This window comes from Hippopotamus amphibius, chromosome 8, assembly GCF_030028045.1.
Source record: "Hippopotamus amphibius kiboko isolate mHipAmp2 chromosome 8, mHipAmp2.hap2, whole genome shotgun sequence".
Lineage (NCBI taxonomy): Eukaryota > Metazoa > Chordata > Mammalia > Artiodactyla > Hippopotamidae > Hippopotamus > Hippopotamus amphibius.
This window is the reverse complement of record NC_080193.1, coordinates 78,396,649-78,415,265: the sequence shown is the minus strand read 5'-3', so window position 1 is coordinate 78,415,265 and position 18,617 is coordinate 78,396,649. Positions and strand designations below refer to the sequence as shown.

General features: G+C 41.8%; 1 protein-coding gene across 2 annotated transcripts in view; it reads left to right on the top strand.

The window, feature by feature from the left end:
* FBXO36 (F-box protein 36) overlaps nucleotides 1-18,617 on the top strand; it is a 75,577-nt gene that overhangs the window by 52,396 nt on the left and 4,564 nt on the right. The window contains exon 3 of one of the 2 annotated variants that reach the window (XM_057745302.1): nucleotides 3,580-3,692. In XM_057745302.1, the coding sequence (XP_057601285.1) occupies nucleotides 3,580-3,692 (113 nt within the window). Of the gene's footprint in view, nucleotides 1-3,519; nucleotides 3,693-18,617 lie in introns of both variants that reach the window. The other variant, XM_057745301.1, reaches the window with a different exon arrangement.

Here is an 18,617-nt window from a genome sequence, read left to right as displayed (position 1 = left end):
TTAAAGTACTTAGTATTAATATATCCATCCAGCAGGGTATATGAGTTTTCTTTCCTTTGCCATCACTAATTAGATATTGTTACTCTTTTTAATTTATTACAGTCGGGTGGTGAAAATAGTATCATGTTTAATTAGCATTTTCCTGATAACTAGTAAAAAATCCCATCATGTTTAATTGCCATCTATATTCTTTCCGTAATTGGTGTTTTCACTCTTTGCCCATTTGTCTGTGAAGTTTGAATTTTTTTCTCTGAGACCTTTAAAAATCTGAGGAAACATCTATACATTCTTTTTTCCTAAGTAAAGTAAATAGGAACCACCAGAAAATTAGCTATCAGAATATTTTTAAAAAATTTAGTTTAGGGCAAAAATGTGCCCATATAAACTCAATTGAAAGTGCTGACTCATGCATGGGTTAAGGTTGAATCCAAGCTAAAAATAAATTGTTTTCCAATTTATATCCATTTTAAAGTTGGTTGTCCATTTTTAGGTTGGTTGCTTAGATCATCAATGAGTTGTAAGTGGTGGTTCGGTATTTAGGCCACTCCACAAAAATCCCTGTGATAAAACCAAATGACCTCCACAGCCACATTTTCTGAACCAAATAACAAAGGTTTTTTCTATCTGCTATGGCATGTGAAAGGAAATGTGGGAGACATGGTTTAGATGTTAAAGTCCTGAAATTCCCTCGGATGTTCAGATGACTTATGGGGAGAATGGGACAATGTATGAAATGGGGACTATAATGGAAAATTGATAATACTAATAAATACTAATATCCTGAAATATTTGCCTGAGTTCTAGATCCTAGGAATATTGGTATACCAGGAATCAGAAAGTAGGAAAGAACAGTCCTTAGTGTCTTCCCAAAGCTGGGCCAGCCCCATGCCATACATCCATAATTCATTTTCTGTAGGTCTTTTTTTTTTTTTTCTTTTTTTCTCTTTTTTTGGCTGCGTGGCTTGTGGGATCTTAGTTCCCCATCCAGGGATTGAACCTGGGCCCTTGGCAGTGAGAGCACAGAGTCCTAACTACCAGGAACTTTCTAAAGTACATCTGAACATGCTTTGAGCATGCTTTCCTGGCTTTTTAAAATGTTTGAACATCTCCACTTATTTTAAGGAAATTTTTATTATACTAAGGGTTTTGTTTTGTTTTTCCAATAAATAAGTGCTACTTTTTCTTCTTATTCTGCTGTGGAACAAAGGTTCTTCACAATATCTACCCTTTTAGGTTGAGTTTTTGAAGGGCTGTTTTTCCCCCAAGAAAAACCTTTGGACTTCAGAAATGCTTTGAATTGGAAGCACTTGGAATTTAGAAGCAACTAAAATCCTAATGCCTCTAGAAAGCTGGACTAACCAGTTTTGGAGAGAAATCTTACATGGCTGGCTCTTCTATGTTAGCACAATTGGAGCTTTTTCATAAACATATCCCACACTTTACATCCATTTTGAAATTGGAGATCCAACAACCTTTAGGATCACCAGTCTCCCTGCTTCTGCAGGAAGCTGGGTATACCTGATAGCTTCATCCCACTTGCTCCAGAAGGAATGTTCCAGGTTGGGAAGGAAAGTGGTCCCCAAATCTTGGGCATTTAGTCCCCTGTAGAGAGTGCAAATCTCTGTTCTAAGAGAAGTTCTCTGGAAAGGCTAGATACAGTGGCGCTTTCAGAGGCAGAAGTGAAACAAATGAGCTTCAAGAAACTAAGAAAGTCCCCAGCTTTGGGGTCACTAGAATCCACATGCATACCCCATTATTACCCCATTTTCCTTTCTCATAAAAAGAGGGAGACTTCCTCCCTTCTTTCCTTCCTTCCTTCCATCTATTTATCCTAGATTTTAGAAAATTACGTTGGGGGCTTCCCTGGTGGCTCAGTGGTTAAGAATCTGCCTGCCAGGCAGGGAGTGGGTGGGGGGCAAGATGGGTGAAGGGGACCAAAATGTACTTAAGCAACAAGGATTTACTGTACAGCACAGGGAATTATATTTATTATCTTGTAATAATTTATGGAATATAATCAGAAAAAATAACTGAATCACTATGCTGTACACCTGAAACTAACACAATATTGTAAATCAACTACTTCAATAAAAAAGTGCAAATTTCTAGTTATAAAATAAATGTCATGGAGATATAATGTATAGAATGGTGACTATAGTTAATAATACTGTATTGCATATTTGAAAGTTGCTATGAGAGTAGATCTTAAAAGTTCTCATCACAAGAAAATAAAACTGTAACTTTGTGAGGGGGAAAAAAAAAGAATCTGCCTGCCAATGCAGGGGACACGGGTTTGATCCCTGGTCCGGGAAGATCCCATGTACCTTGAAGCAACTAAGCCTGTGTGCCACAACTACTGAGCCTGTGCTCTAGAGTCAGCAAGTCATAACTACTGAGCCCACCACGCACTGCAACTACTGAAGCCCACATGCCTAGAACCTGTGCTCCACAACAAGAGAAGCCACCACAATGAGAAGTCTGCACACCACAATGAAGAGCAGCTCCCACTCGCCACTAGAGAAAGCCCATGTGCAGCAACGAAGACCCAATACAGCCAAAAATTAAATAAATAAATAAATAATAAAATACATCTTAAAAAAAGAATTACGTTGGTAATATTATACCAATATTATGATTATAATATTATATGGCTTATTACAGAAAGATTATAAAATACAGATAAGCAAAAGGAAAAAGTAAAAATCACCACCTGGATTTAACTACTCATAATTTGAATATGTATCCTTCCAAACATGTTTTCTTATTTATTAGCCATTTCTTGGTTATTCAGAGAGCTGGGGTAAAAAACCAACCAACTCTGCTTATTCCTTTGTTAAACATGTTTAGGTAGATCATTATGTTGGTTGATTCTTTGTAAACTGTTTCCTAATCTGGGAATAATTGAAAAGGTAAGAAAAATAGCAGGCAAAAGTTGCCACAATTTTCATGAAATATGCATCTATTTTTTTTTCTTTGCCTCTTTCCTTTTTTATTTTTGTTATGTAAAGTTGGGAATGAAGGAAGGTAAAGAAGAAGGAAGAAAGTTTGGTAGAGAAACAATGTATAACAATAAGAGAATAAAAGTCAATTAAAATTAAGAGATGTTAATGTTTCATGTCAATTTGGGGAAAGGTGGGTGGCAGGGGGAATGAAGGGATAGAAAAAAGACATGGACCAGCATCTTTGCCCCATCATGGGGATTGGGGGGATGAGGATGAGAATGACGCTGAGGCTAGTTAAGTCAGTTGTCTGGACTGGTACAGTCCCTCACTGTGTTAAACAGCAAGTGTACCTAAAAGATTCTGATCTCAGGCCAAGGACAGCTATTGGAAACAAAGCCTCCTAAATACATACTATTGGTCCCAAAGGCAGCTTGGTGAAAGTAGGAATGACTCAGCAAAATCTAACGTCACTTTCAGAGGGAAAATGCCCCAAAGCTTGTCTTACTGATCATGATCATAGCTTTTATGTGACCGCACATGATAACCATGTTGTTTTGTTGGCTTCTTTGAATTACAGTTCAAATTGCCTTAATATTTGGTGCAAGAATATTAGACTATGTCTTCAATTTATGCCAAGGTAAATTTGACTTCCTTGAACGGCTCTCGGACAGTTTGCTCCTGATTATCATTTCTTATCTGGATCTTGAAGACATTGCCAGGCTTTCTCAAACATCACGCAGATTTGCAAAGGTAACAGTCAATTAATTTGTGTCTCTATAGAATTTTCCTTGTGCCTCCTCAAAGTTGTTTAATTTTGTTCAGTTTGTTTTTTTTTCCAATATAGAAGTGGTTTATTATTTGCCTTTATTTCAGGAAGCATTTGTTGAATACTTATTTTATGATAGGTGCTGTCCTAGGCACAGAGGCATTAGAGTTGAAAAGACATTCTTGCCCTCAAAGAATTGATAGTCTAACAGGAGAGAGCCATACAGGTACATATCATTACAATGTACTGTGAGCAATTCAACAAGGGAAGTGTGAACAAGGTACAAGGAGTACAAGATGATTTCCTCTGCCTGGCTTCACAGAAGTGGGTTATTTTTTCTGGGTTTTGAGGGGAAAATAGGAGTTCATCAGGTGGTCTGGCTAGCTAGGGGCAATCCAGGTCAAAGGGGCATTCCAAGTCCAGGCAGAAACTCAAGCAGAGGCATGATGGCATAAGAGAAGAAGGCAAGAGGTGATTATTCCCTATCCGTTTCCATTTCTTCCAGTAAAAGCCCTTTTCTGAATTACCTATCACCCACTATAGGTGATTCCGAGGCACTCTTCATTGCAGTGCCCTGTTTTACCCCAGGCCCCAAGCTCACCAAGCTCTCTCACTACTTTGAATGCTCAGCAGAAGGACCAGGAATGGAAAACACAGTTAGTGCTGGTTTCAACCAATGTTAGAGCCTTGATGCAACTGTTATTAGTGTCTGTCCCTAGATCCTGGAGGGTGCCTTGGGTCCTGCCCCTTCAGTTCTTCCTTCAGTTCTAGAGCCCTGTCATGTCCTAAACACACACATACTATCCTTCCATTAAAATCTTTTTGGCTTAAGTTAATCAGAGTTGGAGTCTATGGCTTGCAACTGAAGAACCCTAACTCAGTATTTAGCTGTAATGTACCAGGGCAATGTCCATATACAGAGTGAAGTAAGCCAGAAAGAGAAAAACAAATATCATATATTAACTCGTATATGTGGAATCTAGAAAAATGGTACAGATGAACCTATCTGCAGGGCAGGAATAGAGACGTAGATGTAGAGAATGGACGTGTGTACACAGAGGGGAAGGGGAGGGTGGGACAAATTGGGAGATTAAGATTGACATATATATACACTACCATGCATAAAATGGATAGCTAGCAGGAACATGCTATAAAGCACAGGAAGCTCAGTTCGGTGCTCTGTGACGCCCTAGATGGGAGGGATGAGGGTGGGGTGGGAGGGAGGTCCTAGAGGGAGGGGATATATGTACACATATAGCTGATTCACTTCATTGTACAGCAGAAACTAACACCGATATTGTAAAGCAATTATACTCCAATAAAAAAAAGAGAGAACATGCAACATCTCTCAAGGTGATTCAACTCATAATCTTATTATCTAAAAAGCCAACTTTTTTTTCACAATAATGCAATAAAATTTCTTGATTTTTATATATTAAATTTTAAGTTTACCATCTGTATTACTTGATATACCCTTTCTGAGTATAAAAACATGTACACTAGATTTTTCCCCCATAAAATGGAGGGCGAGAAACAAGTATTATGAATAACCACTGTATTGTATATTTTTTTGCCCTTTAAAAACAGTATCAAAGTTAAAATTTTGCACTTGCTGCTGCTAAGAAGCTGATTATTCATACTTTAAATGAAGGAGGATTTTTGTTGATTTGCTGTTTGGTCTTTTGTTTTTTAATTGATGTGTAATTGATCTATAACACTCTTGTTAGTTCCAAGTGCATAGTATGGCGATTTGCTATTTCTGTATATTACAAAATGATCATCAGCGAAGGAGAGTTTTAAGTGAATAAAACATAGTAGTGGGAACGTAGTAAAAGCTTCTGCTGGGGCCTGGGTTTGTCCTGAGAATAAACGGAAGGATTTGATAAGAAAGAGCGGCGACTGCAGTGGCTCGTGGAATCGATCCCTTACATGGAGCAACTGGCTTCCCTCCAGGTTTTGCTCATTTCCACTTCCTATTCCTCTTCCTCTCAATGTCCTGCCATCATTTTAGTGCAATCTGGAAAATAGCCTCCGTAATTTATGTGGCACTCTAAACTAAAGCTTTTCTAGGTTGCTGATTTCAGCCCTCAGAATCCTTGCAGAGCAGAATTACTCAAAGATGGAACATGGTCCAAGGCTGCAGCTTTTTTCTTTCTGTGTAATAGTAACCATTCATTTCTGTCATTAACCTGAATATTATGTGTCGCATTAACCTATTTCCCCCTTCATTTATAAACTACTTTCATTTACTGTTTTGCCTCATGAGTTATTAAATTATTTTACTAAGGAGACGTCTTCTATTTCAAACTTTCAGGGGCACATTCATTAGCAAATTAACTGTATCCCCTGTCCCACCTTTTCCTGTGGTCCCAGGGAAGGAAGTCACCTTCCTATTCAAGGCCAGTGCTACCTGCCACCCGGCTCCAAGCTCTAACCCAAAGGGTTTCAGGTGGTCACTTATCTCCTTTCTCTTCTGTGTGGTTGTCGTTATACATTTTTTACTTTTTATTTATAAATAATTTTAGATTTATGAAAGTGTGGTAAAGATAATACTGAGGGTCTGCAGATACCCTTCACCCTGATGCTAACATCTTACATAACCTGGGACATTTTATCAAAACTCAGCAGTTAATGTTGCTGCAATACTATTAACTAAAGCACAGACAATTTGTATTTCATCAGTTTTTCCACTCATATCCTTTTGGTGTTTCAGAATCCAATCGGGGATACTACATTACATTTAATTCCTGTTTCTAAGTCTGTCTTTCAATTGTTTTTTCCTCTCGGTATCTTGACTTTTCTCAAATCAGTCTCATCTTTCAAAAAACAAAAACTCTCAACTCTATTCTTATTCAATCTGTTTCCTTCCCTGTTTGAGAAAAAAAGCGTTTACATAGCAGTTGACACTGAGCAAACCAACGTCATACTGAGATTTTATAATCTGTGATGAAATGGGAACAATAGGGTGATGTGAAGAGTTTGTCATCAAGCTAAATTTGTTCCATTTAAATGACCATGCTTTAACAGAGGTTAGGTCTTCCTATTTGGGGGAGATTTAAAATGTCCCTCCTTTTATAAAATAGTGGTGTTAAAACGTGATGATGTTAACAAATTATCCTTACTTGGTAAATTAAAAAGTCAACAATCTTAGTTTGGTTCTTTTTTTTAATATGAATTTTATTTCATATACCCTTTCTTTTTTTAAATAAATTTATTTATTTATTTATTTATTTATTTATTGGCTGTATTGAGTCTCTGTTGCTGAGTGCGTGCTTTCTCTAGATGTGGTGAGTGGGGGCTACTCTTCGTTGAGGTATGTGGGCTTCTCATTGCCACGGCTTCTCTTGTTGCAGAACACGGGCTCTAGGCGCACGGGCTTCAGTAGTTACAGGGTGTGGGCTCAGTAGTTGTGGCTCGTCAGCTTTAGAGCGCAGGCTCAGTAGTTGTGGCGCATGGGCTTAGTTGTTTCGAGGTATGTGGGATCTTCCCAGAGCAGGGATTGAACCCGTGTCCCCTGCATTGGCAGGAGGATTCTTAACCACTGTGCCACCTTATTTTGATCCTTAATTGTTGCTTTGATTTCTAGAAATTTCACTGGTCTTACAACATCCAAAATTTTGGGAGCCACTGGCCTTCTATCCATTTATACCTCATCTTTCATTTCCCCTCTGTCCACGCCTCCTAAATATCTCTGGCCCTCTGTCCACGCCTCCTAAATATCTCTGGCCTCACTCATAGTAACCTCTTGGTTGTCACATCCAAAGGACAAGGCCTTCCACGTCCTGACCTATCTCTGCTTCCAGAATTCTCTGGTGGGTCCCCTCCAGGCTGCCCCTTCACTGCTTCATTGGCTGCTCTTCCATGCGGGCTGAGCGTAGACTTTCTAAAGGGCACTCTGGTCATGTCACTGCCCTGCTGAGTGACCCTTAGTGACATCCATCATTTTCAGAACGAGACACAAAGTCTCAGCTGGCACTTCAGGCCACGGTTCCCTGGCCCCGCCCCCCACCTGCAGCCCCAGCCAGGTAGACTGTGTGCAGCTGTCCCATGTGCTGGGCTTTCTGTGCCCTTGGCCTTTGCTTATGCTGTTCCCTTTTAGAGGAATGGCTTCCCTTCTAACTCACCACTCTTAACTCCTGGATGCCCCTCATTTGGGTTTTGTGCTATATTTTTGAAAAAGAAATTTCAAACAAAAAAAATTTTGTTTATATTTTTGAAAAAGAAAATTGATTTGCATTACAATAACCAGGTTGGAATTTTTAAACAATTGTATGTCTTTTAATGTGTACTAAAAAGTAATTCTTCCTCCCAGTCTTGATCCTCATTCCTCTAATTCTCATCTCCAGCGGCAATCATATTACCAGGGTCTTGTATGTCCTTCCAGAGAGAGTTTATGCACACATAAGAGTGTATGTGTGTGATGTGTGAGCATATATCATGTACACATACCCTTTTAGAAAGCATATGGTAGCATATTATATATTGTTCTCTGTCGGTGTTTTTTTCTACCTCACGACATATTTTGGATACTCTTTTATGTCAGTACATATAAATCTTCAATTTAGAAAAGTACTCTAAGTTGTTATTACATGGATAAATTATAATTTTTTAATCTAGATCCTTACCGATAGACATTTAGGTTGTTTCCACTCTGCTGTTTGTAAATAATGCCCCAGACTGTGGCTAGACCGGACTGTGTAGAATTGGGTCTGCCCTGGAAGCATAAAGACGCATGAGCGACACAGAGGGCGTGGGGACTCTGCATGGTCAGGGGCCTGAGCCTGGGAGAGCACGTGGTGCCAGCCCACAGCTGAGGATGGAAGTTTCCACTCATCAAACTAAATGCCACCAGTGATCAGGGCTGTCCGGCTGCCTGTCCTTGCTCTGATTCCATGTTGACCAAGTCACGGAGCCTCCAGGAATGAGCATCTGACGGTCTGGTGGGCTGGATGGTTGTATTTCTCAGGGTGAGCCAGGGAGCTCGGTTAATATGAACACACCCCTGAAAGGTGGGTCCAGTGTCGTAATACACTGGAACGTCACACCGGGGGCCAGCCCTGGGGTTGCGGTGAGCTCACTGAGGTAAGGCTGCCACGTGGGCCCTTCCTGGGGGCTGCTGAGGTCCAGATAGGGGAGGAATGATCATGGCTCGCAAATAAGCGTATTCATCTTGGTCGTGACTCGGGAACAGGCCCCCGAGACCCACTGAGGAAGAAAATCTCTCCTCTGTCACCTTTTGGCCTACGGAGAAACAGATTTTTCCTTATGTTTCCAAATTCCCTATGACTGTGATTCCCAAGTCTGGCCAGGTAAGCGAGGCATCCAGGGAGGAGGTGAAAACGGGCCAGGCCCAGGCCTCCAGTGTCAGATTGGGTAGGTCTTTGTAGACCCAGCATCTGCATTTTATTGCAACCCAATTGTAAGCATCCAGGCCAAGAATTTGACCATTTGATGTTAAAATTATACAGATAAAATATCTCACAGGACTCTGAAAGGCTGGAAGCTTGGTGGGGGGGTGGGGGGGTTGGGGGGGGTGGTTTACTTCTCCACTGTGTATAGGCAGTGTGGGTGTTTATTTTTTATTTTTTTAAATTTTTTTTAAATTAATTTATTGGCTGCGTTGGATCTTTGCTGCTGCACACGGGCTTTCTCTAGTTGCTGCGAGCGGGGGCTACTCTTCATTGCGGTGTACAGGCTCCTCATTGTAGTGGCTTCTCTTGTTGCAGGGCACAGACCCTAGGCACGTGGGCTTCAATAGTTGCGGCACATGGGCTTAATAGTTGTGGCTCACGGACTCTAGAGCACAGGACCAATAGTTGTGGCACACGGGCTTAGTTGCTCCATGGCATGTGGAATCTTCCCAGAGCAGGGCTCGAACCCGTGTCCCCTGCATTGGCAGGCAGATTCCCAACCACTGTGCCACCTAGGAAGTCCAGTGTGGGTGTTTAAATCAGCTTGAGGCCAGAAAGCTGGGTTCTGTTCTTCACTAAGCTACTCCCTACCATGAGCCTTGGGCAGTCACACCCTTATCTTCTCTAAGCTTTAATTCCCATATTTGTAAAAAGAAAGATTTTAACTAGATAAGCCCTAGGATCCCTTTCCATTTTAATCATAGTTTATGTTAAATGTTAAATTCATGCACCACCGCCAGGGGGAGCTAAATTCACAATTAGCTATGTTTTAGATCAAAGTAGCTGGAACCATAGGCTGGATGGACACTTTGTGTTTTGCAGCCTGGCATCTATCCAGCAAACAAACCCCAGGGTTGGGGAGTCCTAGATGGGGATATTTTGTAAACTAACTTATAAAACAAAACTAAATATTTTCATTATAAAATATAATGAGTCATAAATGAAGTTACACTGGTGGAAACTCCAGCTTGCTTCTAAGAATTCCTTCCTTTCCTCCAAAACCTCATAATTTTCTTCCATAATCTCTATTATATAAGATACACTGATATCCTGAAATGTATCGTGCCGGGAAAGGGACAGTCATCTACACTAGTATTATGGAGTTCAGATTTTTAAAAGGAGGTTCAGATCTGTTTTGTTATTTATGTATTTATTTGTAATTATTTTATTTTATTTTTTCCTTGGCCGTATGGCACGGCATGTGGGATCTTACTTCCCTGACCAGGGATCGAACCCATGTCCCCTGAATTGAGAGCTTGGAGTCTTAACCACTGGACCTCCAGGGAAGCCCTGTTTTATTTTTTAATATTAAGACATTTTCTAAGCGTTTTCCTTTATCGTTTATATTTAGAATATGCTGTAATCCGAGTAGAGAAACTGGACCTTGAAGGACTGTTGAAGATGGGATAAGATCATGAATGACCTGCCTAACATCAGAATGTGTGGGGGCTGTCATTATCAGAAGATTCAGCATCACTGTCTAACCGTAACCTTCATGATGTGAATATAATAGCTTTTGCTTTTGATATGTATGCAGAAAGGATCTTAAATGATTATGCTTTATTATACTATTCATGTCTATTTGTAATTCACTCTTTTCCCTAATTGGAATACATTTAGAGTAGTGTGACGTATGAAAGTAACAACTACTGGCTGCTTTCTGCTCAAAAGTGAGTTGTAATGATGTCATGAAATAGAGATAACGCTTACATATTTTTCCCCTCCCCCAGAAAGAAGTCAGAACTCGTGGGAACAAAGCAGGACTGCGCCGAGGCCAGGCCAGGGGTGGTGGGAGCGGGATGCTTGGCTGCCTGGAATTGCGGGCAGGGTGGGTAGAGGGCAGCTGGGTGTGGCCAGGTGGGCTGAAGTGATGGTCCCTGGTGGGCGACATCAGTCAGGGCACAGTCAGTTCACTTTTAGACAGCTGCTACATGATGGGGCCAGGGGGGTCCCAATCCTGGTGCTCGGGGCGGGGGAGGGAGACCAACTGTGGCAACTGAACTGGCCCCCTGTAACTAAGTGCCTATGGGAACTTTCTTTCCAGGGTCTTCTCGGAAATGGGTGAGGTAGCATCTGTTCTGTTCCCTTTCCTGCCCGTTGATTACATCTTTTCCATATGCTTTACATATACGATGCCTAATCCTCATAGCACTAAAAGTTTAGTATCATTTCCATATAATCATAAGTTCCATTTATTGAATACCTGCTATGTGCTAAGCACTGAATGTACATAATCCAGTACAATCCTCACACAGCACTGTAGGATGGATGGGTGGAGACCACCTGCTCCTGATCATCGAGGAGGAAACAGAGGCTCAGATAAAGCACACAGATAGTGAACAGTGGAGCCAGGTGCTGTGCCCGGACAGCCTTACTCCATGGGTGGTGTGCTTAAATCAGTTTATTCTCCTCCTCAGATGACCAAATGCAAGATGCAATGTGGAGACAGGCTCAGGGCAATAAGTAGAATGTCCAGGATGACTTAACTATTAGTGGCAGGGCCAGCGTTCAAATCAACTATGTTTGCTAGTTACCTTGTCTATCTTGGTCCCTGAAGAACATAAGGAAAAGGTTCTGTCTTTTATAAGATGGAGCTAAGTATGGAATATGTTTTTTCCCTCAGTTAGACAAGAGCTGCGGCAGGTAGGTCCCACAACGACAGGCGGTGGCTTTGAAAGCATTTTCTTCCTCAGGCCACATGGAAGCATCCATGAGCAGTAAGGCAGAAAAGGTCCTCCCCCCTCAGGACTTGTCACAGTCTTCATTATTCTTATCTATATAATTGTGATCGCTCAGATTCCTTTTTCATATATCTTTTAAGTATTTGTCTATGAGTCATTTCTAAAGAACCAAGTTAGCAACCATGAAATTTAAATTACCAGAAGGGATAAAGTTAGAAGAAGGCTGGAGTCTATACCAGCTTAGCATTTCACTAATGGGATTCCATAAAGGTGATTCCTTTCTGAATGAGTTTCACTACAAGAAGGACCCCATCATTATCTTGTGAAGAATCCAAAGGTTATAGTCATCCTTAAGTTAAAATTACATATCAAATACTAGGAAAATTCAAAAGCTTTCCATAATAACTATATTAGGATAAACCAAGTTAGAGATTGTGACTTGGGATCACAAACTGCCCTAAAGCTCCAGTGGCTTAAGACAATAATAGCTGTTTGTTTCATTCACAATTCATACCCACTAGGAGCTGATAGGAGGCTCTGCTCCGCAGAGTCTTTCAGGACTCAGGCTGTTAGAGACTCCACCGTCTTGTAACTGAACCATCTGAAGCGTGTGGTGTCCTTAGTCACTCTGACAGGGAAGAGACAGCTGAGGTGCATGCACTCTGTTTTGGTCCAGCATTTCTACTCATAGTCCTTTGGCCAGAATGAATTATAATTATAATCCTTAGGCCCCATGTAACTGCATGGAACTGGGAAAGGTGGGAGAAGAGAAGGAATATTTGGTTAGCACCACGATCTCTGCCACAAACTGGAAATCCAGAACAAAGCAGTGCGTATATTAAGATTCATATATCTGAAGGTAGTATCATAACTATTTTTTCTTGAATACAGTTACCTGCTTTACCATCTTTCATACTAGAAAAAAGAGACCTTCATTTTCTCACTTCTCCTCTTTTCTGTGTTTCTTGGGACTGTGTTTTTTGATTGTCTTGACTTTAAAAACCAACTCAGAACCAAAGACTACAACATGCTTATAAAATACTTTTCCTGTAAAGAATTGAGTTTCTTACTCTCTTTCACCCTCCAAGATGTCTATTTTACACTCCCTTCTCTCTCCCCAAGTCCCTGCCTCCCACCTTCCTCCTCACTCTTTTTAATTAAATTAATTAATTAATTAGGTTGTGCCCCTGTCTTAGTTGTGGCAGGCGGGCTCCTTAGTTGCAGCTCACTGGCTCCTTAGTTGTGGCATGTGAACTATTAGCTGTGGCATGCATGTGGGATCCAGTTCCCTGACCAGGGATCAAACCCCCTACATTGGGAGCACGGAGCCTTAACCACTGTGCCACCAGGGAAGTCCCTTCCTCATTCTTGATTGATATTGTGGCTTCTGATTTCACTGAGAAACTAGAAGCAGTCATAAGAGAACGGCCTCCTCAGCCCCTCACCAGTTCTGCTGGTGCCTCCTTCAGCTTTACTTCCTGCTGCAGGTGATAAATTTTCCCTGTTATCATCCATGGTCACACCCCTGCTTGTGGATTTCACCCCCTCTCACCTATTCAACAACTTGGCTCAGCAGTTATCCCCCTTTCATCTCGCATCATTTTTATTTTTTTTGTATCACATAGTTTTACTAAATGTGTCTCATACAATAGAGTGAAATACCAGCTTTTGTATCCTGCATCATTAATTTTACCCCTCTGCTGGATCATTTCTATCAGCATGTAAACATACATTAAAAAAATTGTCTTGACCCCACTCCCCATTCTTCTCCTAAAGCAAAATTCCTCAAGAGTTCTCTGTACTTGCTATTCCTGCTTCCTCTCCTATTCTTTCTTGGACTCACTCCAGCCAGGCATCCACCCCCACTAAGCCACTGAAATTGCTCTTGTCCAGGTTGCTGTTGTCCATTACTTTGTAAAATACACCAGTCAGTTTTTAATTCCTATCTTATTTGACTTTTCAGCAACATTTGACACATTTCATTACTCTCCAGGTTTTCTTTGTTCTTCCCAGTCTCCCTGGCTGAAAACTTTGTGTCCTGACTGCTTATTGCTGGAATGTCCTAGAGCACTTCCCTGGGCCGTTTTCTCTGTCTACAGTCACACTGAGATGATAGCTTTAAATATTATTTACATGCAGATGATTTTCACACATATATTTCCAGCCCTGGTTGCCCTCTTGAACTCCTAACTTTTATATCTCATTTCATGCTCAACTCTTCCTTTTTTTTTCTTTCCTTTTCTTTTTCCTTTTTTCTTTTTTTCTTTTTGGGTGCATTGGGTCTTCATTGCTGTGTGCGGGCTTTCTCTAGTTGTGGTGAGCAGGGGCTACTCTTTGTTGTGGTGTGCGAGCTTCTCAGTGTGGTGGCTTCTCTTGTTGCAGTGCATGGACTCTAGGACTGCAGACTTCAGTAGCTGTGGCATGCGGGCTCAGTAATTGTGGCTCGTGGGCCCTAGAGCGCAGGCTCAGCAGTTGTGGCACAGGAGCTTAGTTGCTCCGCGGTATATGGGATCTTCCTGAGCCAGGGATCAAACCCGTGTCACCTGCATTGGCAGCCTGATTCTTAACCACTGCACCACCAGGGAAGTCCCAATGCTTCCTCTTAGATCTAGCAGGATAGACATCTCAAATTTAACATGTCCAAATCAGACCTCTGAATTCCCCCCCACACATATTTTTTTACCAATTCTACTTCTCCCAAGTCTTATTTTTCTGTACTTGGCAACATTCACACAGCTGCTCAAGCCAAAAAGCTCATCCTTAATTCTTTTTCCTCTTCTCATCTAATTCATTAGCAAGTCATATGAGCTCTACCTTCAAAATATATCTATTATCTGACCATTTTTCACTTCCTGCCTTATCACCACCCTATCACACACCATCCTCATATCTTTTTGGATTTTCTAGAAAGAGCACCACAGTAGATTTGCTTTCACATGATAGGGATAGCAGCGTACTTTCATCATTTTGCCTTAGGACTATGTCATTTCTCCAGCTGAGTCATACTTACGTCACAGAGACATTGATCCTATCACCTTCCTACATGCTGGTCCACACTGATGACATCGTGCTGATGAGCAGGAGTAGCAGATACCTTAGATGCCTTGGTAAGATAGGTATATGTCAGGGAGTTGGAGATGAACTCCTCAAAATTTGAGAGGCTTGCCATCTCAATGTGTAACCTAAAATCCATTGCCTATTCTAAGAAAGCAGCACAACTCTTTGTGGATCTTTTTAGTTTTCAAGGTAACATATAGCACATTTGAGTTTGCTTCTCTGATTCATTTACTAAATAATCCATAATGCTGCCAGCTGGGGCCCAGCTGCTGGTCCAGATTGCAGTGTAAGCAGCTGAGTCACTTGCTCCTTATGATCCAACAGATTTGATGGTGCTCTGAGTGTCCGTGGCCTGTATGGCTATGGTCTGTCTGGATCCTTGCTGAAACTTATGGCATGCGTCATCTGGAAAATTACAGCTCGTACCTCCAGGGTTTTAGAGTAAAGGTATCAATGCTTTTGCAGATAACTGTTCTGCTGTTGAGAAACAGCTCTTGGATTTCTGTGGGGCAAAGACTGATGTTTTGCCTAGATGGTTCAACTCTTGAAAAGAACAAGATTTGAAGATTAATGAGGAGTTTTTGGGGAGAGGTATTTGGATGGATTTTTCAGAATAAGCCAAAGAATCAAGATATTTGTGTCCCATGTGACTGCTCAGCAAAGATCACTCAGTGCCAAGGACATTTTCAGTAATGAGATGGATAAGGTGGTCCACTCTACAGATGTCAGTCAGCTACTTTGCCCGGCTGGGTTCATAAAGCAAGTGCCCAGTGGCAAGGATGAAAGTTGTGCGTGGACTCAACCACATGAGTCTACTCTTTTCAAGGTTAACCTGGCCACTGTCACAGGAGAGGCAATGCCAAGCCCCCAGGAAGACGCCGTGTTTCAGGGGGTCTGGGCAGTAACAAGGGGCTAGGTCGGTTACACTGGATTCTTTTCACCATGGAGGAAACAGCAATTCGTCCTCCCTGGACGAGGTGCCTGTTCTGGGTGTGGCTCTGCCTTCTTGGCATGCCATGTTCCTTCAGCAACGTTGTGTGTAAATTAACTGAATGCTTTATTTTTCCATCATTGTAGCCCATACAAGATTGCTTCAGATTATTTTGCTGACATAAATTCATTTATTAAACAAACATAAATAAATAAGGTAATGAATACAAAATTTCCTGCTCATATACTCCTCTGTCTAGAAGTAGTTGTCCTCAGAGAATGAGGGAATGGCCTTTGGGAGGTGCTTACTCCCTCATCAGTTAATGGATGACACTTTACAGGATTGGGCGTAGTATATGCTCTCAGTCACTGACCAGGATGTGGTCCTGTTTCTACTGTAGCTACAACAAAAGGATGGAAGTGGGAATAGCATCTCTTGGAATCACACATAGTTATCCGTGAAAAAGCATTGCTTCCTTCACAACTTTGGATTCCGTTAGGTTAGAGATCTTGATAGTCAAAGGATGAATGCTTTCACTTAAAGAACAACAACTCCATTGAACTAGAAATTGAGAGAATCAAGAGTGCTCCCAGGCTATCTGGGGTTCCTAATGCCACTGGACAAACAGGCAAAAAAAACCCCAGAGGGCCATTACTATATTGGTTCAGGAGATTAATTCTGTTTACTAGAGAAAAACACAGTTGCTGGTTCACAATGGAATTACAGAGAAGTATTTGTGGAACCTAGAGCATCCCTGCAAGTGTCTTCTTCTTCTTCTTCTTCTTCTTCTTCTCCTCCTCCTCCTCCTCCTCCTCCTCCTTCCCCTCCCCTCCCCTCCCCCTCCCCCTCCCCCCTCCTCCTCCCCCTCCTTCTCCCCCTCCTCCTCCTCCTCCTCCCCCTCCTCCTCCTCCCCCTCCTCCTCCCCCCCCTCCTCCTCCTCCTCCTCCCCTTTCTCCTTCTTCTCTTCTTCTTCTTCTTCTTCTTCCGGGGGGGGTGGAGCAGGGGGAGCCACACAACTTTCAGGGGTCTTATTTCCCCAACCAAGGGTCGAACCCATGGCCCCTGCAGTGGGAGCACAGGGTCCTAACTACTGGACCTCCAGGGATATCCCCCTGCACATGCCTTCTAATATTGGCATGTTCAATGGCAAAAATTAAGAAAACTAAAACATCTTCTACCTGAGAGATCAAAAAGTACTCATACCCAGCAGGAACTGGAGAAGGTTTGGATCACATCAGTGGGTATAGAATGTTGACCAGTTGAGGTGCTGGCAGAGGACAAAAGGAAGATGGAATGGGTAGCAGAATGAGGAAATTACAAACACAACTGTAGGAGCTCCCTATATTTTCTTCCTCACCCAGTGATATATACATTTATATGTAAACCAGTATTTCCCCTTTCCCTTTCTTCCATTACTTCATATAGAGCAAATCGGTGCCAGTTAACTTTATAACTCTAGGATACAAAGATGAACTGGGATTAACTAGAGGTAACAAACATCACCCAGAGGTTCCTAGTGGCTGTTGGGATTTGTCAGGATGGGGTGGAGGTGAAGGTAGAGAATAAATGCATTTTCACCTGCGTGAGGGGCAGTCGCTTTGTCTTAGGTGGAGCATGTGCTGCTGCTGTCATCTGGACATTTAAGTGTGGGAAGAAGGGTATGTATGGATGCGAAAAGCCAAGTGGCCAGACTGGGGAGGGTGCAGTGGATTGGCTGGCCCCACACTCATTTGAACACCTTCATGCTACATGGAGTTGCCTTTGTGTACCATGAAGGTAAGAAAGATAAAAAGGTATTTCATGGATGCCTTTGCAACTAGTGTATTGGATGTAGCCTGGGCTCTGTCGAGTAGACCCACGTGCAAGAGTCTTGGAAGGAAGACGTGCACCAGGTGGGGCAGCCTCCATGCTTTTCCTGCCAGCATAGTGCTAGAGGCATGTGGGGGAGGTTCTAGGGTCTGGTCCAAAGCGTCATCACATCCTAGGTGCTGAGCGTGGGGTGCAGAAGCAGTGAGATTTCCCCTAGAACAGTCTGGGTTTCTTGTTTTATTTTGTTTTTTAATCTGGCTGCTGGCTTTTTTTTTTTTAATTAATTTTTGTTGGTGTATAGTTGCTTTACAATGCTGTGTTAGTTTCTGCTGTACAGCAAAGTGAATCAGCTGTATGTATACATATATCCCCTCTTTTTTTGATTTCCATTCCATTTAGGTCACCACAGAGTTCCCTGTGCTCTATAGTAGGTTCTCATTAGTTATCTATTTTATACACCTGGCTCTGTTATGCTTGGCTGTATAGCATTGAACCTTTCCCTCTGGTTTTACTAGATATTCTGTGAGCTTCCTCTTGCTTGTATTGAATCCCCTTCTGCCTAAACAACCTAGAATATATTCTGTGGTCTGAAACGAAGGGCCCTGTCCGATACAATAGGCATTTCATACAGTTTGGATGGATGGATGGATGGATGAATAGGCTATTGAAAATTGTGGGCAGCTTATCGCTACACTAAATGGTTCAAACTATAGTCATTTTAGTTTGTATTTCTTTTCTATTTTTTCCCTTAATGTTAGTTTCTCAACCTGTTTTTCTCTGCTTTCACTATTCTGCCTCGAATAAATGTCAACCACATTTCTAATTTGCTGTGTCTAGACTGCTGAGGGCTAAAGGCTGTACACAAAACTAAAATGAATTCTAAGGAAAGGAAGAATCATTAGTTAGTGAAGGCCTTTCCTACGGAACCTTGATGCCGTTTGAAATAGAGCCCAGGTGGATTCAGTATTCTGGAATTGGAGGGACTTCACCATGCCTGTCTGCTTCTCCTATTTAAGTGGT